General features: G+C 41.9%; 1 protein-coding gene across 1 annotated transcript; it reads right to left on the bottom strand.

Annotated features, from left to right (window-relative positions):
- Positions 1-6,200: 6,200 nt before the first annotated feature.
- On the bottom strand, positions 6,201-21,439 carry CA4 (carbonic anhydrase 4; the record flags this gene model as incomplete). The annotated part of the gene is made up of 7 exons (XM_081313223.1): positions 6,201-6,392; positions 7,566-7,729; positions 8,275-8,338; positions 10,126-10,215; positions 11,919-12,076; positions 12,392-12,562; positions 21,259-21,439. The coding sequence occupies 7 exons, from the start codon at positions 21,437-21,439 to the stop codon at positions 6,201-6,203; spliced, it is 1,020 nt and encodes a 339-aa protein (XP_081169349.1).
- Between the last annotated feature and the right edge of the window lie 2,667 nt (positions 21,440-24,106).

The raw sequence follows: 24,106 nt of genomic DNA, 5'->3' as shown, positions 1-24,106 counted from the left end.
TCATCTATCTATCTATCTATCTATCTATCTATCTATCTATCTATCTATCTATCTATCTATCTATCATCTATCTACATCTACTGTATCTATTATATACCGGTATCTATGTTTACATCTATCTATCTATTATCTAGCTATCTTTTTCTTTCTTTCATCTTTCATCTATCATCTATCTCTATCATCTATCATCTCTTTCTCTTTCTTTCATTATCATCTATCTCTATCATCTATCATCTATCTTTTTCTTTCTTTCATCTATTATCTATCTATCTGTCTGTCTGTCTGTCTGTGTGTCTATCTATCTATAATCTCTTTCTCTATATCTATCTACTCTATCTATATTTAATCTATCATCTCTTTTTCTCACCTACCACCTATCTCAGGCATTTAAAAATACATGTATTGTGTAAAATTTATGCCCAAATCGTTCCCAAAAATGCAAATATAGACAGCAAAACTCTGTTGCAATTGTTTTTTTATTCATTTGGCTCCCCAATCCAGAAGAAAAGCATTTAAATAATATAAAAATACATGTGAGGTTTTGTATATCTATCTGGAATATATAGACTCTAAGCATATCTGTGTGGCTTCTTTCCCTGGTGTCACTGTTTTGCATTTTTCCATAAGCAATTTGTGATTCAATTTAGTGCAAGTAAGAACATAATTCAGCTGCAGTATTTTTTTTTAAAACCTCCAAAGAAGGAGACAGCATATACAAAATACTCAGGTCATAAGTGTCATCAACCATTCCGTGTCAATCCCCATTGGCATTTCTGGGAGACAGGAGAGAAATTTTAATTTCTGGCTACAGAAGATCAACAGAGAGGCCCCAAACTTCCCTTTGTTAGTGCAAAGCCAGGCTGGCAATCGATGCATTCAACACAGGTCACCCCAAATTATTTCCACTAAGAGCGTGTGTTAATGAATGCCAGCTAAACATCAGTAAAAGAAAAAATAATAATCAAGAAATTACAGCAGCAGTTAAAATGACCAAGAAACAATCACTATATCAGTAGTAACTGGATTCCAGCAAACCTTTAGTCAATTATGCTCAAGAATGTTTCAGTTGTCCCAAAGGTGCTTTTTCACGAGGCAACTGGACTTTCTTGTTTTTCCTTTGAAGATGTTTCACTTCTCCTCCAAGAAGCTTCTTCAGCTCTGACTGGATGGTGGGGAACGGAAGGATTTATACTCCTTGCAGACAGCTGGTCATTTGCATCCTTTTAGAGAGTCATTGAGGCCACCTGGAGGTTTGTCTGCGTCCTCATGGTCACCTGAGTGGTGCAAATGGGTGTGGAGCCTTCTTGGAACTGCTGAAAGGACAGTGTTGTAAGTTTCAAGAAGGCTCCACACCCATTTGCACCACTCAGGTGACCCTGATGACACAGATAAACCTCCAGGTGGCCTCAACGACTCTCAAAAAGGATGCAAACGACCAGCTGTCTGCAAGGAGTATAAACCTTTCCATTCCCCCACCATCCCAGTCAGAGCTGAAGAAGCTTCTTGGAGGAGAAGTGAAATGTCTTCAAAGGAAAAACAAAGAAAGTCCAGTTACCTTCGGGACAACCATGCCCTGGATGACTGAAAATCTCCACAGTCAATGTTTCAGTTGGTTAAAAAAGTGCCTAAAGAAGAAATATCAAAGCTTTGGTTTTCCCAGTAGTCATGTATGGCTGTGAGAGTCAGATCATAAGGAAGGCTGATGCTTTCAAATGGTGGTGCTGGACCCTTCAGAGTCCCTTGGATCTCCCAAGGAGATCCAGTCAGTCAATCCTGAAGAAAATGAACCCTGGCTGTCCTTTGGAAGGAGAGACCCTGAAGCTGAATCTCAAATATTTTGGCCACCTAATATGAAGAGAGGACTCAATGGAGAAGACTTGGATGTTGGGAAAGATGGAAGGCAAAAGGAGAAGGGGATGGTTAGATAGGGTCATCCGTGCAATGAACATTAATTTGGGCAAACTACGGGAGACAGTAGAGGACAGAAAGACCTGACACGGTATGGTCCATGGCAGAGGTAGGCAACCTCAGCTCTTTTGTGACTCATGGACTTCAACTCCCAGAATTCCTGAGCCAGCCATGCTGAGGAGAAAGGGAGAGGTTTCCATGCTGAGCCATGCTGCCTCAGGAATTGTGGGAGTTGAAGTCCACGAGTCATAAAAGAGCCAAGGTTGCCTACCCCTGGCCTAGGCCTAGGCCGCTTTATGATTTGTGGACTTCAACTCCCAGAATTCCTGAGCCAGCCATGCTGAGGAGAAATGGAGAGGTTTCCATGCTGAGCCATGCTGGCTCAGGAATTCTGGGAGTTGAAGTCCACGAGTAATAAAAGAGCCAAGGTTGCCTACCCCTGGTCCATGGGATTACAAAGAGTCGGACACAACCTAGAGACTGAACAACAACAAAAGAAGAAGAAACGGTAAGAAGAATTATTTCCTTCATGGAGGTGCTTCCAAACCGTTTTCAGGAGAAATGTTTTCCTTTCCTCCATTTTAGAAAAAAAGGTGATGATTGTAGGACCACCCTCAAAAATTCAGGGATAGGGGTTTTTTTCCCCACCACCATGGATTGCTTTGTTCCTAGGCAAATAGCAGGTGGGTTTTGGCAAACGTCTCTCCTCTGTGGGTGTGAAAGATGGAGATCCTTGTGTTTCCCCTCTAGGACATCTTGTCACTTTAGACAAGAATACAAAGAGTAGCATTTCTTCAAGAGGGAACACAGGAGTGGAAAAGTTTTGGGTTTTTAGCCTCCTTGGAAGTTGGATGAGAACTTGGCTTCGAAATATCTTCTCCTGCATAGAGGCATCTTGTTACTGATGAATTTTAGGAATGGGAGGAGAGACTTCCTCAGCCAGTTGCCTAACCTGCTTTGGGAATGCCATTTTAGCATCATGCTCAATCTTTTGGGGTAGAAGAGAAATCTCTTGAAAGTGCCACCAGCTTTGCGCTGCAAACATTTTGATGCCCACTAGATGGTGATGTTCTACCTTTCTATGCTGCCATCTAGTGGTCATGTGGAGTTCCACAGGTCTAGGTATGATAAAACTTTACGTCTCTTTCTCTTCAAATGAGCTGTTTCGGGACATGGATAGACAGGAATAGATCTTATCATATCCACACTTTTAGATGGATAATGTTGGCGACAGGACATGGTTGGCTCGTAAATAGCTGCTGGAAAATAACTCTTAAATTCGAGACTGATTTTTTGGATTGCAAACATCTTAATATCTATTTCATTTCACTTGAGGTAGATAAATTAAAGATAAGATGGGATTGCTAGTCCTAATGACCGCACTGCTTGGAACTAGGAGAGCTACAGGTAAGCATTCACTAAGCATTCATTTAGTCTCTGAAGCTACAATGGCTCTGTATAAGAAGTGACTTACAACCGATCCTCATGTTTATGAACTCACAGCATCCTTGTGATCACAACTGAGGCACTTGGCAAGTGATCACAATTGAGGCACTTGCCAAGTGATTCATATCTACGACAGTCGCAGTGTTCCAGGTAAGTGGTCACCTTTTGCGACCTTCTGACAAGCAAAGTCAATGGGGAAGCCAGATTCACTTAACAAACAAGTTGCTAACTTAACAGCTGCAGCGATTCACTTAATAACTGTGGCAAGAAAGGTCATAAAATGGGATGCTTAAGAACTGACTTGCTTAGCAATAGAAATTTTGAGCTCAATTGTGGTCATGTCTGTACGGTCCCAACATACTGGATGAATTGTGGCTGAGGAAGGCTGAAGTTGGTGCCTTCCAAAACAAAAATTAGAGCACAATATTTACTTAGTGGAAAATAGGTGCATTGTCTAAGTAACACCTTGGTGGAAGACCACAAATGAACTCTGGGCAACCTTCTGAAATCAGAAAGGACTGGAAGACAAGGATCAAAATTTAGGAAGAGCTTCTTAAAAATCAGACTTAATTGGAATAGGAAGATGGTTTAAACAGCTTCTTGTCCAGAAAATCTATGGACAAAGTCAATCCAGGATCAGAAGTTTATGATTGCCACTTGCAATGCAGCTAAGATGGACTGAGGGAGGCACATATTCAGAATAACAGAATTGGAAGGGACCTTGGAGGTCTTCTAGTCCAACCCCCTGCTCACAAGGGAGATTCTATACTATTCCAGACAAATGGTTGCCCAAACTCTTCTTAATAACCTCAAGTTATTGGAGCATCCACAACTTCTGGAGGCAAGTTGTTCCACTGATTAATTGTTCTCACTGACAGGAAATTTCTCCTTAGTTCTAGGCTGGTTCTCCCCTTGATTCCAGTAAGTATTGATTAGAAGCAGGGGTCTCCTCAGGAACCTCAAGATGGGGGTGATGGACATACTCTCACAGGTGCCATCTTGAGTTTTTGGGCTGTGCACTGGATGGAAGTCTTCTCCATTGTTTCCTCCACATATAATCAACTAAAATGTTTGTGCACTCCAGTAAATGGGGGGGGGGAAGCTTAACTGCATTGCACAAATGCTGGAAGAATAAAAGTTTGACATGCACAAATCAGCACAAAAGGCAGGCAGTCCCATGCAACATTTCCCAAGCCATTTTCTGCACATGTGCATGCATGTGCACAGAGAGAGAGAGACAGAGACAGACAGACGACAGAGACAGACAGACAGAGAGACACACACAGAGAGAGATAAACACGAATGGACACATATCACCCTGGAAGAATACTATGTAAATTCAGATGTTGTAAAAACTATTACATCATGAGAGAGAGAGAGAGAGAGAGAGAGAGAGAGAGAGAGAGAGAGAGAGAGAGAGAGAGAGAGAGAGAGAGAGAGAGAGAGAGAGAGAGAGAGAGCAAAATGAAAACTGACCAAAATGAAAATAATATCAGTTAGCACTGACAGATGGATAATAGTACAGTCTAAACATCTGGCTGATAGTGCAACCAACCTTAATAATAATTCAAGTTTAATATTCTTATACCTGTCTACTTAAGGACTAAATTGTTTTGCAGCATTTTTAATTTAACACATTTATGACGATTGGCAAACCGCGATGTGTTCAATTTTTAACTCACTAGAAGTTTGCGTGTCACTGAAGGAAAAGCTTTCAACATTGCGGCCTTCAGGCTAAGGAACTAGTCCTCATGAGGAAGTCATGGCGACTTGAAGTTGCCAAATTTTGGCCTGCAAATCTCTCTCTCTTTTTTTTTTGCCTTTGATAATAATTAGTAAAAATACTCACACTTTGGTTTTCAAATGTCAAGGTGCTAAATCATGATGCTGAATGAATGCTTCTCACACACTGCTGGCATGTTTGCGACTTGAAACAACTATGTGAAAAGTGGTTAATGGAGTGTGCTATGTAAATAACACAAATCTGTGCATGGACAAAATTTCTCAAAGACCCAATAATTTTAAAAAAAAAGGAGAAGGAGAAAGAAAGAAGGAGGAAAAGATAGTAGTAGGAGGAAAAGATCGAGAAGGGGAGAAGAGGGAAGGAGAAGGAGAGACAGAAGGAGAGAGAGAGGGAGAAGGAGAGAGCGCAAGAAAAGGTTGAGATGGAAAAGAAGGAGAGGAAGGAGAATCTGATTGACTTTCTATCTACTCCAACAGAGATTTATTATTGGAAAGTAGAAACCGGGTGAGAATAATATTCCAGGTTCGGTCGCTTAAAATTATTGTGAAGAAGCCTGCACCATTCGCTTTGGATGATTTTCCCATATTTCTTTCGGCCTTTTGCATGAGAACAATTCATGCATGGTAAATGGGATCCACTTCATGCAGAAGAACGTTGTCTGAAAATAAGTTTCCGCCATGAAATCCTGGCTGTCTCGAGCCTTGGTGGAGCAGTGGGCTGATGCCTCCTTAAGTAACACCAGCTGCCTGCAATTAGTGCAGGTTCGAGTCCCACCAGGCTCAAGGTTGACTCAGCCTTCCATCCTTCCGAGGTAGGTCAAATGAGGACCCAGATTGTTGGGGGCAATAAGCTGACTTTGTAAAAAATGCCGCTTGGGGGGTGTGTGAAAGCCCTAATAAGCAGGCATATACATAGAATGAAAGCTACTGCTAAGCTTGTAAGCCGCCCTGAGTCTTCGGAGAAGGGCGGGATATAAATGGAATTAAAATTTAAAAAAAAAAGAGGTTCCAGGTTGCGGCTGTGAGGCGCCCAAGGGCTGACGTCTTTCCAGAGGAGGCCAGGCCGTTCAGTGCCATTGGTTCAAAGGATCCCGGCCGACTGGTCACGGGATCCACGCGAAGGCCAGGTACGCTGCAGCTGGGACCAGCAAGAGCGCGTTCCTTGGAGGCAGGAGGAGATTTGAGTTCGATTTTTCCACAATTCGGGCACCTAGAGGCTGAATAGGTCGAAAATTGTCCACCATCGGAAGTGTCTTCGCACTGTCAAAATAGACCTTTTCCCAGAATTCTTCGATCTATGAACCAATAAGACAGCAAAGTATTAATTTTCCATCTTTCCAAGGAATGCAGCTGCTTGAAAGTCAACATAGATAGAGAAGCTTCTGTTGATTGAATAATAAGGCACCAAAATATTAATATCCCTTCCTTCCTCCCTCCCTCCCTCCCTCCTTCCTTTGTCCTTCCTCCCTCCCTCCCTCCCTCGTTCCTTTCCCCCTCCCTCCCTCCCTTCCTTCTTTCTCCCTTCTCCCTTCTTCCTTCCTTCCTCCTTCTTTCCTTTCTACCTCTTCCCTCTCTCCCCCTTCCTTCCTTTCTCTTTCCTTTGTCCCTCCTTCCTCCCTCCCTCCTCACCTTTCTTCCCCCCTCCCTCTCTTCTCTCCCTCCCTTGTTCCTTCCTTCCTTCCTTCCTTCCTTCCTCCTCCCTCCCTCCCTCCCTCCCTCCTTCCTTCCTTCCTTCCTTCCTTCCTTCCCCTTTCCATTCCCTTCTCCATTCTTTCCCCCCTCTCTTTCACACATATGCTCATTCCCTTCCTCTTCCTTCCTTCCTTCCTTCCTTCCTTCCTTCCTTCCTTCCTTCCTTCCTTCCTTCTTTCCTTCCTTCCTTCCTTCTTTCCTTCCTTCCTTCCTTCCTTCCTTCCTCCCTCCCTCCCTCCCTCCCTCCCTCCCTTCTTTCCTTCCTTCCCTCCTTCCTTCTTTCCTCCCTCCCTCCCTCCCTCCCTTCCTTCCTTTCCCTTTCCATTCCCTTCTCCATTCTTTCCCCCCTCTTTCACACATACGCTCATTCCCTTCCTCTTCCTTCCTTCCTTCCTGTTCTCTGCCAGCGTTCAAGGAGGTTCGCAACATTGCCAAACCCACCCCGTGGCCAAAAGCTACTAACACTGCAGCAAAAACAGAGCAGCGAAAAGCTACCGACACGAAAGCTAACCCACAGCTGAAAACCCGAGACTCCTGGCGTCTGCAGAAAGGGCAAACAGATCCCTAAACAGCATTGCCCCATCAGGATCCGAGCCCACCTCAGCTGCCCGTGCATTGTGCAACCCCACGCAGATCCCAAAAAAGGGGCAGAACCTATGACGCAACCATGCAACCAGCGGCCTGCTCATAACTGCACCCCACTGCTTTATTGGGCCCTTTTTAACGCTTTGAGGACCCCCCCAGCTTCGGCCATGTCTTAGCCCCACTTCTCCTACCTGCTCCCACCCAAGTTCAATGGGTTCTTCAAACAAGGTCCAGACCACATCCTCACTGCAGCCAGGGGTGGTCAGAGAGCCCATGTAGCGATAGAAGCTGGCGAGATCCTTCTCGTCCGGGATCAGGGATTCCAGGCGCACAGCTGGAATCTCCACTTTCTTCCCTGAATGAATGATGGAGAGAGTTATTTGCATCTCAGATATTATGTGAGTTACAGGAAGTCCTTCGCTTACAACAGTTCGTTTAGTGACCGTGTTTGAAGTTACAAAAGCACTGGGGGGGAAAAAGCGACTTACGACCGTTTTTCACCCTTGCGACCAACGCAACATCCCCGGGGTCCCATGTTCAAAATTCAGACGCTTGGCAACTGACTCATATTTATGGCGGTTGCCGTGTCCCCGGGTTCACGTGATCCCCTTTTGCGACCTTCCGACAAGCAAAGTCAGAGGGGAAGCCAGCTTCATTTAACAGCCGTGTTACTAACTTAACAACTGCAGTGATTCACTTGACAAGTGTGGCGAGAAAGGTCGTAAAACGGGGCGAAACTCACTTCATTGTTTTGCTCAGCAACAGAATTTTTTTTAAAAAAATTGTAAGCTGTTCAGAATCTTATTTGGAGCTTATATGGCCTCAAAAATCCAATGAATTAATTATTCAAATTATTGAATTGAGTTAAGTTCTTATTCACGTTAGGTCTCATCTCCTTACCTTTGGCACCGATCTTTTCCAAATTTGAAATGAGCGATTCATAGTTTGGGTTCTTTTGGCCAGCCTGTAACAGAGCAAAACATATTAAGAACTGAACTCAGTCTTGCATCCTTCTGAAGTCAGTAAAATGAGGAGCCAGACAGTTGGGGTTCATATCTTCTCTAAACCGCTTTGAGGGGGCTGTAAAAGAACCACGAAGCGGTACGTAAGTCTAAGTGCTATTGCTATTTGCTCCTTGAAGCAAGTACAAAAGAAGAGGGTGTCCGTTTAAGAAAAGCTGTCATTCCTTCTTTCCTTCTTTCTTCCCCTCCCCTCCCCCCTCTCTCTCCCTTCCTTCCTTCCTTCTTTCTCCCGCCCTCCCTCCCTCACATCCATCCTTCCTCCCTCCCTCCCTCCCTTCCTTCCTTCCCTCCCTCCCTCCCTCCCTCGCATCCATCCATCCATCCCTTTCCTTCCTTTCCTCCCTCTCCCCCCTCTCCCTTCTTTTCTTCCTTCCTTCCTTCCTTCCTTTTCTCCCCTTTCTTTCCCTTCCTTCCTTCTCTCCCTCCCTCCCTCTTTACCTCTCTCCCTCTCATCCATCCATCCCCTTCCTTTCTTCCTTTCCTCCCCCTCTCTCCCTTCCTTCCTTCCTTCCTTCCTTCCTTCCTTCCTTCCTTCCTTCATTCCTTCCTTTCCTCTTTCTTTCCCTTCCTTCCTTCCTTCTCTCCCTCCCTCCCTCTTTCCCTCTCTCCCTCGCATCCATCCATCCATCCATCCCCTTCCTTCCTTTCCTCCCCCTCCCCCTCTCTCTCTCCCTCCCTCCCTCCCTCCCTCCCTCCCTCCCTTCCTTCCTTCCTTCCTTTTCTCCCCTTTCTTTCCCTTCCTTCCTTCTCTCCCTCCCTCCCTCTTTACCTCTCTCCCTCTCATCCATCCATCCATCCCCTTCCTTCCTTTCCTCCCCCTCCCCCTCCCTCCCTCCCTCCCTCCCTTCCTTCCTTCCTTCCTTCCTTCCTTCCTTCCCTCCCCTCTTTCTTTCCCTTCCGTCCTTCTCTCCCTCCCTCCCTCTTTCCCTCTCTCCCTCGCATCCATCCATCCATCCATCCTCTTCCTTCCTTCCTTTCCTCCCCCTCCCCTTCCCCTTCTCTCCCTTCTTTTCTTCCTTCCTTCCTTCCTTCCTTCTTTCCTCCCCTCCCCTCTCTCTTTCCCTTCCTTCCTTCTCTCCCTCCCTCCCTCTTTCCCTCCCTCCCTCCCTCGCATCCATCCATCTATCCACCCATCCCCTTCCTCCCTCCCTCCCTCCCTCCCTCCCTCCCTCTCTCTTTCTATATCCTGCTCTCCTTTCCCCCCTCCCCTATGAGAACACAGTGAAAAATAGCTGTTAAGCTTGGCAAGAAAGAGGAGCCAAAGTATCCGGTTGTCTCAGGAGAAAGGACTCTGTTGTAACCAGTGCTTCAAACCTTGACAACTCTGAGCTGTGTGGACTTCAACTCCCAGAATTCATTAGCTGGCTGGGCAATTCTGGGTGTTGAAGTTCTCATAGCTCAAAATTGCCAAGGCTGAGCAACTCTGCTCTGGAAGGAGAAAGCTGAAGTTGATTTGAAGGAGGAACAGGGGTCTTTGGAGGTGGGGGTGGGGGTCTCATCCACCACAGGGGTCTCTAAAGAGGTCTGGCCAAGATATATAGATGCAACCTGCCCTATACTGTATAGGAGGACAGCTCAGTAAAACACGATGGGTGAGGATTATGGGCCTTGTGCTTCAACGCAACTGGAAGGCACTGGATCAGACTGATCCAGGTGCATCTGTTCTAAGTCTTTAAGTGTGGTTTTTTTTTAAAAAAAAAATACAATGGAACTCAAATCTATTCCATACCTTTATAAAAAAACCCAGCACTGCTACGCCTTTTCCTTTGCTCGCTGACTCCAGGTTATTAAATTCCTCCTTAATGTGGACAATATGAAGCTGTAAGAAAGTCACAGGCTGGATTGACTCAAGACCCTTTATTACTCAAGTCACAGCGGGTTAAACAACACATTTACTAATAAAGGGGAATATTTGTAAATCAGGGTTGACATGAGGGGTCCTTGGAGCTCTCCAAGCAGACGTTTCATGACCCAAATTGGGTAACTAGGTGCAGAATAAAAGCAGGATCACTTGGTGTTCTCTTTTTCAAATCTCTTCTCCTAACTGTTATATACCTAAGTTGGCATAATTGATGATACTCCTGGGGGGACTTTCCATGCAAATCATCTATAACATGGTTTTCAGTATGGCAACATAAACAGGGAAGATTATTTATTGTCTCTTGTTCCTTTCTTCCTCCCTGACTTTTTATAGTTTAGGTAGAATCAGTAGGGACGCGGTGGCACAGTGGGTTAGGACGCTGAGCTTGTCGATCAGAAGGTCAGCAGTTTGGCGGGTCGAATCCCGAGTGCCGCATAACAGAGTGAGCGCCTGTTACTCGTCGCAGCTTCTGCCAACCAAGCAGTTCGAAAGCACGTAAAAATGCAAGTAGAAAAATAGGGACCACTACGGTGGGAAGGTAACAGCGTTCCGTGAGCCTTTGGCGTCTAGTCATGCCGGCCACATGACCACGGAGACGTCCTCGGACAAGCGCTGGCTCTTCGGCTTTGAAACGGAGATGAGCACCGGCCCCTAGAGTCGGAAACGACTAGCACACATGTGCGGGGGAACCTTTACCTTTAGAATCAGTAGAATACATAGGTAGAATACATAGCATAACATATAAAATAACATAACATATAAAATAACATAACATATAACATAACATATAACATAACACAACATATAACATAACAAATAGTTATGTATAGTGTAGTATTATAATGACTGTAATACTACACTATAATCACATTATAATATAATAAATGTGTAATAGTATAGATTAGTATAGTATTGTAATATAATAAATATAACATAATATAATAAAATATAGCATAACATAATATATATCATAAAAATATAATAATATGCTATGATACAATATATGTCATGACATAACTAACATAACACATAACAAATAGTATAGTATAGCATAGTATAGTGCAGTGTAGTGTAGTATTATAATGTACTGTAATATAATAAATATATAATAGTAGAGTAGAATAGAGTATAGTATAGTATAGTATTGTAATACAATAAATATAATAAAAATATAGCATAACATATAACAACATAATATATACAGTATCATAAAAATATAATAATATGATATATGACATGACATAACTAACATAGCATATAACATAAAATATAACATAACAAATATTATAGTATAGCATAGTATAGTGCAGTGTAGTGTAGTATTGTAATGTACTGAAATATAATAAATATATAATAGTAGAGTATAGTGGAGTATAGTAGAGTATTGTAATATAATAAATATAACATAATATAATAAAAATATAGCATAACATATAACATAACAATATAGTAATATGAGATGACATGATGTAACCTAACGTGATGTCAGCTACCTTAACAACCGTCTTGTTTAGCAATGGAAAATTCCGGTCCCTATTGTAGTCGTAAGTTGAGAACTACCTGTAATTATATTTTGCCAATTCTATATATATTTTTAAAAGGAATGTTTTCTGATGCCAGAGTTTGGAGATGAATATTTCCAAACGCTTTTTTTTTTTTACCTCCATGGGGTATCTCTCCCCATCAATGCTGTGTTCGGATCCGGGGCTCCGAGTCTTCTCCACTTTGCTTCCCCAGTGAAAGTGAAACTGCACCGCCTTGAACCTGCCACTCAGGCCCCCCAACTCCACCTTCCCAGTGGGGTCCAGGTGGACGACAACTGCCAAAAGAGAAAAATAAATAAATTTAAATATTAATGGGAAACTAAAAATTGGGAAAAACTAATTAGGACTTTGATAGTCTATAAAGACTGAATGTTAAAATAACGAGGATATGTTTAAACTAAAAAATATTTAATAATAATAATAATAATAATAATAATGATGATGATAATGATGATGATGATATAATAATAATAATAAAATTTTCTTTTAAATTATAATTTAATGTAATTTTTCCATCCACATATTCTCCCATTGTGAGGACTACCTTACTTGTCTTTGTTACATCATCCTGAGTTATTCCTGCTTCTCACCTGTGTGTCCATTGTTTTCCAAGCTCCACTTGCGGTCGGACTTCACATTGTAGTTTATAAAATTAAATGCTTTCAGAGACTCATTGTAGGTTACTTCCTGGGTGCGAATATTGACTGGAGACTGTTTGTTTTTTCTACATTCTGGGTATAGCTTTCCCCATGAGCGAGGCTCTGCGGGAGGGAGAGAGAAAAAGGCTTCAGAATGGGACAGAAATTGGATCGAGAGCAATATAACCATGATTTCTACAAACTATGACTTACAAAGTTGAGGCCTTTAGGACCTCCTGGACTACAAGCTGGAAGAAGGCTAAAACACTGTAAAAAAAGGCACTGTGAAATCAGAATAACAGAGTTGGAGGTGACCTTGGAGGTCATCTAGTCCAACCCCTTGCTCAGGCAGGAAACCCTATACCATTTCAGACAAATGGCTGTCCAGTCTCTTCTTAAAAGCCTCCAATGATGGAGCACCCACAACTTCTGGAGGCAGGTTGTTCCACTGGTTAATTGTTCTCACTGTCAGGAAATTTCTCCTTAGTTCTAGGTTGCTTCTCTCCTTGATTAGCTTCATTCATTTCAAACCCATGTTATAACAATAAAATCATCCTAATCATCAAAAGCTAAAAGCAAAGTGTTGGGTTTTTTTTCAGGTTCAACCACCAAGTCCAGAAGTGGTTTCCAAGCAGAGACAAAACTAAATACAGGTAATCCTCGACTTACGACAGTTCGCTTAGCGACCGTTCAAAGTTACAACGGCACTGTCATGGTTCCGATAAATGAGACAATTCGAACAAAATGCAAGCATTATTTATCTAAAAAGTCTTAATAATGAAACAAAACATCGGCACTCATAGAGGGATGCCAGAATCTGAAATCTCCTCCCCGCAAACCCATTGTAACACACACACAATCCCCGCCCTTATCTACATGTCATAAATTACATTATCCAATTAGTTTTACATATGAGGTTTCACTTTCCATTCTGTACGGGGGCTTTTCTAATCTTCTCACAACATCCAGGTAATAATAATAATAATAATAATAATAATAATAATAATAATAATAATAATAATAATAATAATAATAATAATAATAATAATAATAATAATAATAATAATAATAATAATAATAATAATAATAATAATAATAATAATAATAAGAAGAAGAAGAAGAAGAAGAAGAAGAAGAAGAAGAAGAAGAAGAAGAAGAAGAAGAAGAAGAAGAAGTTGGAAGGGACCTTGGAGGTCATCTAGTCCAACCCCCTGCTGAGGCAGGAAACCCTATACCATTTCAGACAAATGGCTGTCCAGTCTCTTCTTAAAAACCTCCAGTGTTGGAGCATTCACCACCTCTGGAGGCAGGTTGTTCCACTGGTTAATTGTTCTAACTGTCAGGAAGTTTCTCCTTAGTTCTAGGTTGCTTCTCTCCTTGACTAGTTTCCATCCGTTGCTTCTTGTCCTGCTTTCAGGTGCTTTGGAGAATAGCTTGACTCCCTCTTCTTTGGGGCAGCCCCTGAGATATTGGAACACTGCTATCATGTCACCCCTCACTCTTCTCTTCGTTAAACTACACATACCCAATTCCAGCAACCGTTCCCTATATGTTTTAGCCTCCAGTCCCCCAATCATCTTTGTTGCTCTTCTCTGTACCCTTTATTTCCTCCCCCGTAAACGAAGCAATTAAAGTAACAGGCTGTCTCTTATATTGTCAGTTTAAAAACATGTGAATGTTTGCAGCATTGACAGGCACTGTGAAAAGTGACTTATGACCGTTTTTCACACTTATGACCTTTCCAGTATCCCCACGGTCAGGTGATCAAAATTCAGATTACGCAATAGGTTCATATTTATGACGGTCGCGGTGTCCTCGGGGTCATGTGGCCCCATTTTGTCTGCTTCTGATGGGGAAAGCCGGATTCACTTTACGACCGTGTGACTCAGTTAACAATTGCAGTGATTCACTTAACAACTGTGGCAAGAAAGGTCGCAACCTGGGGCAAAACTCACTTAACTAATGTCTCACTTAGCAACATGAACTTTGGGCTGAACTGTGGTCGTAAGTCGAGGACTCCCTGTAAATCTTTAGTTAAAACAATTTCGTCATCTCCTATCTATTTTCAGTTCCTTAGCTCAAACTAGCCATGACTCTAATAGATATTCTTCCTAGGAGCATTAGAGGTGATCCTTGATTTAGAGCCATTCATTTAGTGACCGTTGAAAGCTACAATGGCACTGAAAAAAGCGACTTATGATCAGTTTTCATCCTTACAACCGTTGCAACATCCCCACGGTCACATAATCAAAATTTTAAAAAATTGGCAAGCTCTTGTGATAATAGAATAGAATAGAATAGAATAGAATAGAATAGAATAGAATAGAATAGAATAGAATAGAATAGAATAGAATAGAATAGAATAGAATAGAATAGAATAGAAAATAGAAAATAGAATAAGAATATAGAATAGTATATAGAAAATAGAATAGAATAGAATATAGAATAGAAAATAGAATAGAATAGAATAGAATAGAATAGAATAGAATAGAATAGAATAGAATAGAATAGAATAGAATAGAATAGAATAGAATAGAATAGAATAGAATAGAAGAATAGAATAGAATAGAATAGAATAGAATAGAATAGAATAGAATAGAATAGAATAGAATAGAATAGAAGAATAGAATAGGATAGAATAGAATAGAATAGAATAGAAGAATAGAATAGAATAGAATAGAATAGAATAGAATAGAATAGAATAGAATAGAATAGAATAGAATAGAATGATAGAATAGAAACATTGAGAAGAAGAAGAAGAAGAAGAAGAAGAAGAAGAAGAAGAAGAAGGAGGAGGAGGAGGAGGAGGAGGAGGAGGAGGAGGAATAGAACAGAATAGAATAGAAACAGGAAGAACAGAAGAGAACAGAACAGAATAGTAATCTTTATTGAGAATAGAATAGAATAGAATAGAATAGAATAGAATAGAATAGAATAGAATAGAATAGAATAGAATAGAATAGAATAGAATAGAATAGAAGAATAGAATAGAATAGAATAGAAGAATAGAATAGAATAGAATAGAATAGAATAGAATAGAATAGAATAGAATAGAATAGAATAGAAGAATAGAATAGAATAGAATAGAATAGAATAGAAGAGAAGAATAGAATAGAATAGAATAGAATAGAATAGAATAGAATAGAATAGAATAGAATAGAATAGAATAGAATAGAATAGATGAGAATGGAAACATTGAGAAGAAGAAGAAGAAGAAGAAGAAGAAGAAGAAGAAGGAGGAGGAGGAGGAGGAGGAGGCCACTCCCCCCTCCCCCGCCCACCACCACGCCACGCTCCACCCTCGCCGCGTCCGTCTCCGCTCGCCTCGCCCCGCGCCCTCTCCGCTCCTGCTCCTCTCCTCTCCGTCTCCAGGAGGAATAGAACAGAATAGAATAGAAACAGGAAGAACAGAAGAGAACAGAACAGAATAGTAATCTTTATTGAGAATAGAATAGAATAGAATAGAATAGAATAGAATAGAATAGAATAGAATAGAATAGAATAGAATAGAATAGAATAGAATAGAATAGAATAGAATAGAATAGAACAGAAAAAGAAATAATAATAGAATAGAATAGAAGAGAAGAGAAGAGAAAAGAGAAGAGAAGAGAAGAGAAGAGAAGAGAAGAGAAGAGAAGAGAAGAGAAGAGAAGAGAAGAGAAGAGAAGAGAAGAGAAGAGAAGAGAACTGGAAGGGACCTTGGAGGTCTTCTAGTCCAGCCCCCTGCTCAAGCAGGAGAACCTATCTCAGACAAGTTACTGTCTAGCCCAGGGATGTCAAACTGCCGGCCAGTGGGCCAGATGCATCATACTGAAACCGCACCCACCCCATTGCCAGCAACGGGGAAAAAGTCGCGATACGTCATGTGACGTCACGTGATGTTGCAAGTTTGACATGCCTGGTCTAGCCTCTTCTTAAAGACCTCCAGTGATGGAGCACCCATGATTTCTGGAGGCAAAGCTGTTCCTCTGGTTAATTGTCCTCACTGTCAGGAAGTTTCTCCTTAATTCCAGGTTGCTTCTCTCTTGGATCAGTTTCCATCCATTGTTTCTCGTCCTGCCCTCTGGTGCTTCGGAGAACAACCTGGTGATCACCCTGTGTAACTTTCCCAGCTGGGTTAGGACAAGCCAAGTCAATGGGGGGAAGCCAGATTTGCTTAACAACTGCATGATTCACTTAACAACCGCAGTGATTCTCTCAAACAACTGGGCCAAAAAAGATTGTAAAATGGGGCAAAAATCACTTAACAACTGCCTCACTTAGCAACAGAACCTTTGGACTCAGTTGTGGCCATAAACCGAGGATTACCTATACTTGAAACCTATCTTCTCTCCTAGTTCCCCAACCCAGCTGCCTTAGGATTCCATCCAAACATAGGGCGGTGTGGTGGCTCAGTGGTTAAGACGCTGGGCTTGTCGGCTGGAAAGCCAGTAGCCCAGGTTTGAGAACTGATTGTCACGTGACAGGATGAGCTCCCATTACTGGCCTCAGCTCCTGCTGTTGTGATTCAGGGTCAGCCTGTGGGTTCGGCAGTTGGGTCGGACGACTCAGAGGAGGAGGGGTGTGTTGAAGACCTTGCTGAGGGGGTTGAAGATCTTGCTGATGATAGCCCTCAACCAGGCCCCTCCCACTTGGTCACCACGGAGACCCAGCTGTGTGAGCCTGACAGTGTGGATGAAGATGACCCACAGCTGGCCCTGTTCAAGGACGTCCGACGCAGGAGGCAGTCAATTAGGAGTAAACAGAGGAAGGCAATGGGGCTTCTCGGAAGGAGGCAGAGAGAAGCCACGCCCTGAACTCTATATAAGGGGAATGTGTGGGGAGGGCTGGTTTGCTGAAGGCAACCGCTCGGATAGTGTTTCTTAAAGCTCCTGTTTCTTGGTTCGTGTCTTGTTTGTTTTTGTAGTAATAAATTTGGCAGGCGTAATTCCAGCCTCTTGCCGTTTATAAAGGGGTTGCCTTTTCTGCAGGGCCGGTAGCAGGCTGGTACAGAACACCTGCAAACCTAGTTTCAGATTCCAGCTTCCTTCGAGCAAGTTTGAAAGCATGCAGATGTGAGTAGGTAAATAGGTACCACTGAGGTGGGAAGGTAACACCCTTCCATGACATCATGCTGGCCACGAGACCACAAAAATGTCTTCGGACAGCGCTGGCTCAATGGCCTTGAAACAGCAATGAACAGCGCCCCCTCTGGCCATGACTAGCAGAGTGAAATCCTTTACCTTTTACCTTATACAGGTAGTCCTCGACTTACGACCCACAATTGAGCCCAGAATTTATGTTGCTAAGTGAGAAATTTGCAAAGTGAGTTTGGCCCCATTTTTACGACTTTGTCCTGCCATGTTTGTTAAGTGAATCGCTGCAGTTGTTAAGTTAGTCACACGGTTGTTAAGTGAATCTGGCTTCCCCATCGACTTTGCTTGTCAGTCGTAAAAAAACCCACGATCACATGACCCCGGGACACTGCAGCCGTCATAAATATGAGTCAGTTGCCAAGCGTCTGAATTTCGATCACCTGACCCGGGGGATGCTGAAACGGTCGTTAAGTGTGGAAAAGTCACTTTTTTCCCAGTGCCGTTGTAACTTGGAATGGTCACTAAATGAACAGTCGTAAGTCGAAGGACGAGCTGTAGTCAGGCTGTTGGCAAAAAGCATGAATGAGACATAACTTTGCAATCAGAGGGTCCTTTCAGGGCAAGACTGGAATGGCTGCAAAGCAGCCCGGGAGCTCTTCAAGATTGCACTGTTTTTATTACCATTTGTTACCATCAGCATTTCTTTGCATAGCTTCCCATAATAGTGACTCCACAGGAAATATCATGAATTGCATTTTCCCACCCCTGGTTCATGTTTTACAGCACATTAAACAATTGCTTTTGAAAATTACCTGTGCAACCTGGGACTTTACACTGCTGAGAGGCGTAACACCAGCCTTCTGCAAAAGACAAATAGTTTTCATTAGTTTAATCATATTATTCTTAACATGAGTGACAGCAGAGAACAGGTATCATTTCCAAACTACCACATTTTAAAACAATGCATTAATTGATTTAGAATGCCATCATCCCTCCTAGGGACGCAAAAACTCACCCGATTTAGTTAAAAATAGAATAGCACAAATTAATTGAGGAAACATCGAACTCAGGCAAAATAAGGCAATCCTGCAGAAAATCTCTGTGTGGGATTGCTGAGAGTCAACATTGATTTAATATCCTATAATCAATTAAGTTGCAAGCTTTTCTTCTATTATTACAGGAATCTGAAAAACTGTTTCCTTAAATACATGATCAGCAAATTGCCAAGTTTAAATAAATACCAGTGACTTTTAACCATAAGCATAGCAGCTAAGGGAGGGGACTTTGCTCAGTTAAGAGAATGTTAATATATAAATATATATTTGCAAATATATAAACCAGGAAGGAACTAGGAAAGAAGATAAAACATTCTGGACAATACTATCTGGTGTTGGATACAATAAGTGACCATAGCAGCTGGCCCACCCTGAATTCAAACAACTAAGCAAGTTTAACTGCGATGAAAAAACATCACAAAAGCCTTGGGAAATTGCAAAACAACTTAGAAGGGGCAATGAGGAGTGATTAAATTATATCAGGGGTCTTCAAACTTGGCCCTTTCATGACTTGTGGACTTCAACTCCCAGAATTCCTCAGCCAAAACTCATTCAACAAACCTTTCACTTCGCAAAAGAAATTTTAGGGTCAATTATGGTCGTACGTCGAGGACTACCTGTACATCTCCCCAAAAAACACACCTTTCTTCTTTGACTGGAAACAGTCCTTTTGTCTGTGCACACCTGTGTCTCTTGCTTGAGCAGGGGGCTGGACTAGATGACCTCCAAGGTCTCGTCCAACTCTGTTATTCTATTGTATTGTATTGTATTGTATTGTATTGTATTGTATTGTATTGTATTGTATTGTATTGTATTGTATTGTATTGTATTGTATTGTATTGTATTCTATTCTATTCTATTCTATTCTATTCTATTCTATTCTATTCTATTCTATTCTATTCTATTCTATTCTGTATTCTATTCTATTTTCTATATTCTATTCTATTCTATTCTATATTCTATTCTATTCTCTATATTCTATTCTATTCTATTCTATATTCTATTCTATTCTCTATATTCTATTCTATTGTATATTCTATTCTATTCTGTTCTATTTTCTATTTTCTATATTCTATTCTATTCTATTTTATATTCTATTCTATTTTCTATATTCTATTCCATTTTCTATATTCTATTCTCTATTCTATTATTCTATTCTATTATATATTCTATGCTGTTCTGTTCTATTTTCTATATTCTATTCTATTCTATTCTATTCTATTCTATTCTATTCTGTTCTGTTCTGTTCTGTTCTGTTCTGTTTTCTATTTTCTATATTCTATTCTATTCTATTCTATTTTATATTCTATTCTATTTTCTATATTCTATTCTATTTTCTATATTCTATTCTATTCTCTATTCTATTATTCTATTCTATTATATATTCTATTCTATTCTATTCTATTCTATTCTATTCTATTCTATTCTATTCTATTCTATTCTATTCTATTCTATATTCTATTCTATATTCTGTTCTGTTCTGTTCTGTTCTGTTCTGTTCTGTTCTGTTCTGTTCTGTTCTGTTCTGTTCTATTCTCCTGTGTGCAAATTCAGTGAATTATTGCAGTGTCTCCCTTCTGGAGATCATTAAAGCCAACAAGCAAAATCTTTTTCTCATCAGCAGAAATTCTGAAGCTCCCTTCCCCTCCTGAAGCCTCTTTTCCTGCTGTGTCAGCATTCAGGCAGGTGGGGTATCTAAGGTGAACGGAAGGAGTTTCTTTTCCAGAGCTTGTGAAATTCGAAGAGGTTTGAGGCTGGTGTCAACTTGCTGCGGGCTGCAAATTTTAGTGGATTGCTGGGGGAAAAAATATTGACAAGGACAAATGTGTTTTTGTCCCCTGCTGATAGGTCTTCAGTTCTAAAGCTTCCGAATCTACTCAGCTCAGAAAGGGATATTTTTCAAATACGTCCCTTTGGTATGATGGAGCATCTCATCAAGGGGGTTGGACTGGGAAGAATACAGAATAACAGAGTTGGAGGGGACCTTGGAGGTCTTCTAGTCCAACCCCCTGCTCAAGCAGGAAACCCTATACCATTTCAGACAAATGGCTGTCCAGTCTCCTCTTAAAAACCTCCACTGTTGGAGCATTCACAGCTTCTGGAGACGGGTTGTTCCACTGGTTAATTGTTCTAACTGTCAGGAAATTTCTCCTTAGTTCTAGGTTGCTTCTCTCCTTGATGAGTTTCCATCCGTTGCTTCTTGTCCTGCTTTCAGGCGCTTTGGAGAATAGCTTGACTCCCTCTTCTTTGGGGGCAGCCCCTGAGATACTGGAAGACTGTTATCATGTCACCCCTAATCCTTTACATCAATCTAAAAAGGTAAAGGTAAAGGTTCCCCCGCACATGCGTGCTAGTCGTTTCCGACTCTAGGGGCCAGTGCTCATCTCCGTTTCAAAGCCGAAGAGCCAGCGCTTGTCCGAGGACGTCTCTGTGGTCATGTGGCCGGCGTGACTAGACGCCAAAGGTGCACGGAGCGCTGTTACCTTCCCACCATAGTGGTCCCTATTTTCCTACTTGCATTTTTACGTGCTTTCGAACTGCTAGGTTGGCAGAAGCTGGGACGAGTAACAGGCACTCACTCTGTTACACGGCACTCGGGATTCGACCCGCCAAACTGCCGACCTTCTGATCGACAAGCTCAGCGTCCTAACCCACTGAGCCACCGCGTCCCTCATCAATCTAGACATACCCAATTCTTGAAACTGTTCTTCATAAATTTTAGCCTCTAGATCTTTTTTATCATCTTTATTGCTCTTCTCTGTAATCTTTCCAGAGACTCGATATCTTTTTTTGTATTGTGCTGTGTTGTGCTGTGTTGTGGTGATCAAAACAGGATGTAGCCAGCCTTTTACCCAGGGGCAAAGAGGCATGGTGGAGCAGTGGTTAGAGTGCAGTACTGCAGGCTACTTCTGCTGACTGCTTGCTGCCAGCAGTTCAGCAGTTCGAGTCTCACCGGCTCAAGGTTGACTCAGCCTTCCATCATTCTGAGGACAGTAAAATGAGGACCCGGGTTGTTGGGGGCAACTATGCTGACTCTATAAACTGTTTAGAGAGGGGCTGTAAAGCATTGTGAAGAGGTTATAAAAGTGTAAGTGCTATTTCCCCTTCATGGATTACTGCCTTGTCGTGGCGAAGGGGCTTGCGTAATTCAATGAAGCTATGAGCTATGCCGTGCAGGGCCACCCAAGACGGACAGGTCATAGCCGAGAGTTCTGACAAAACGTGATCCACTGGAGAAGGAAATGGCAACCCACTCCAGTATCTTTGCCATGAAAACCCTATGGACAGTACCAAAAGGCAAAACAATATGACGCTGGAAGATGAGCCCCTCAGGTCGGAAGGCGTCCAATATGCTACTGGGGAAGAGCAGAGGGCTAGTACTAGTAGCGCCAGAAAGAATGAAGCGACTGGGCCAAAGCCGAAAGGACGCTCAGCTGTGGATGTGTCTGGTGGTGAAAGGAAAGTCCGATGCTGTAAAGATTTTTTCTCCATAGGAACCTGGAATGTAAGATCCATGAATCAAGGAAAGCTGGACGTGGTCAAACAAGAGATGACAAGACTAAACATTGACATCTTAGGTATCAGCGAACTAAAATGGACAGGAATGGGTGAATTTAATTCAGATGACCATCAGGTATACTACTGCGGGCAAGAATCCCTCAGAAGAAATGGAGTAGCCTTCATAGTCAATAAAAGAGTAGGAAAAGCAATACTGGGATACAATCCTCAAAATGACAGAATGATCTCAGTTCGAATCCAAGGCAAACCATTCAATATCACAGTAGTCCAAGTCTATGCCCCAACCACCAGTGCTGAAGAGGATGAAATTGACCGGTTCTATGAAGCCCTACAGCACCTTATAGAACTAACACCAAAAAATGATGTCCTTATCATCATGGGGGATTGGAATGCTAAAGTAGGAAGCCAAAAGATAACTGGAATAACAGGCAAGTTTGGCCTTGGAGTACAAAATGAAGCAGGGCACAGGCTGATAGAATTTTGTCAAGAGAATACGATGGTCATAGCAAACACTCTTTTCCAACAACCCAAGAGACGGCTCTACACATGGACATCACCAGACGGTCAACACAGAAATCAGATTGACTATATGCTCTGCAGCCAAAGATGGAGAAGCTCTATACAGTCAGTAAAAACAAGACCAGGAGCTGACTGTGGCTCAGACCATGAGCTTCTCCTTGCAAAGTTTAAGCTTAAACTGAAGAAAGTAGGGAAAAGCACTAGGCCACTCAGGTATGAATTAAATCATATCCCTGTTGAATATACAGTAGAGGTGACAAATAGATTTAAGGAATTAGATTTGATAGACAGAGTGCCTGAAGAACTATGGACAGAGGTTCGCGACATTGTACAACAGGTAGCAACCAAAACCATCCCAAAGAAAAAGAAATGCAAGAAAGCAAAATGGCTGTCTGAGGAAGCTTTGCAAATAGCTAAGGAAAGGAGGGAAGCGAAAGGCAAGGGAGAAAAACATAGATATGCCCAATTGAATGCAGAATTCCAGAGAATAGCTAGAAGAGATAAGAATGCCTTCTTAAATGAACAGTGCAAAGAAATAGAAGAAAACAATAGAATAGGGAGGACCAGAGATCTTTTCAAGAAAATTGGAGAGATGAAGGGAACGTTTAATGCAAAAATGGGCATGATAAAGGACCAAAATGGCAGGGACCTAACAGAGGCAGAAGAGATTAAGAAGAGGTGGCAAAATTACACAGAAGAACTATACAAGAATGAGCTTAACGTCCCTGATAATCACAATGAGGTGGTCACTGACCTCGAGCCAGACATCCTAGAATGTGAAGTGAAGTGGGCCTTAGAAAAGCTGAGCAACAACAAAGCTAGTGACAGTATTCCAGCTGAGCTATTCAAAATCTTAAAAGACAGTGCAGTAAAAGTGCTACACTCAATTTGCCAGCAAATTTGGAAAACTCAACAGTGGCCACAGGATTGGAAAAGATCAGTTTACATTCCAATTCCAAAGAAAGGCAGTGCCAAAGAATGTTCAAACTATCGCACCATTGCACTCATTTCTCATGCTAGTAAAGTCATGCTTAAAATCCTACAAGCTAGACTTCAGCAGTATGTGGATCGAGAACTACCAGAAGTACAGGCAGGATTTCGAAGAGGCAGAGGAACTAGAGATCAAATTGCCAACATACGCTGGATCATGGAGAAAGCTAGGGAGTTCCAGAAAAACATCTACTTCTGCTTCATTGACTATGCCAAAGCCTTTGATTGTGTGGATCATAACAAACTGTGGCAAGTTCTTAAAGAGATGGGAGTACCAGACCATCTTATTTGTCTCTTGAGAAACCTATATGCGGGTCAAGAAGCAACAGTGAGAACTGGACACGGAACCACTGATTGGTTCAAAATTGGGAAAGGAGTCAGGCAAGGCTGTATACTGTCGCCCTGCCTATTTAACTTATATGCAGAGCACATCATGAGAAAGGCAGGGCTAGATGAATCAAAAGTTGGAATTAAGATTGCCGGAAGAAATATCAACAACCTAAGATATG

The sequence above is a fragment of the Vipera berus genome (assembly GCF_964194415.1).
Source record: "Vipera berus genome assembly, chromosome: 1".
Lineage (NCBI taxonomy): Eukaryota > Metazoa > Chordata > Lepidosauria > Squamata > Viperidae > Vipera > Vipera berus.
This window is presented reverse-complemented; position numbering and strand designations above follow the sequence as displayed.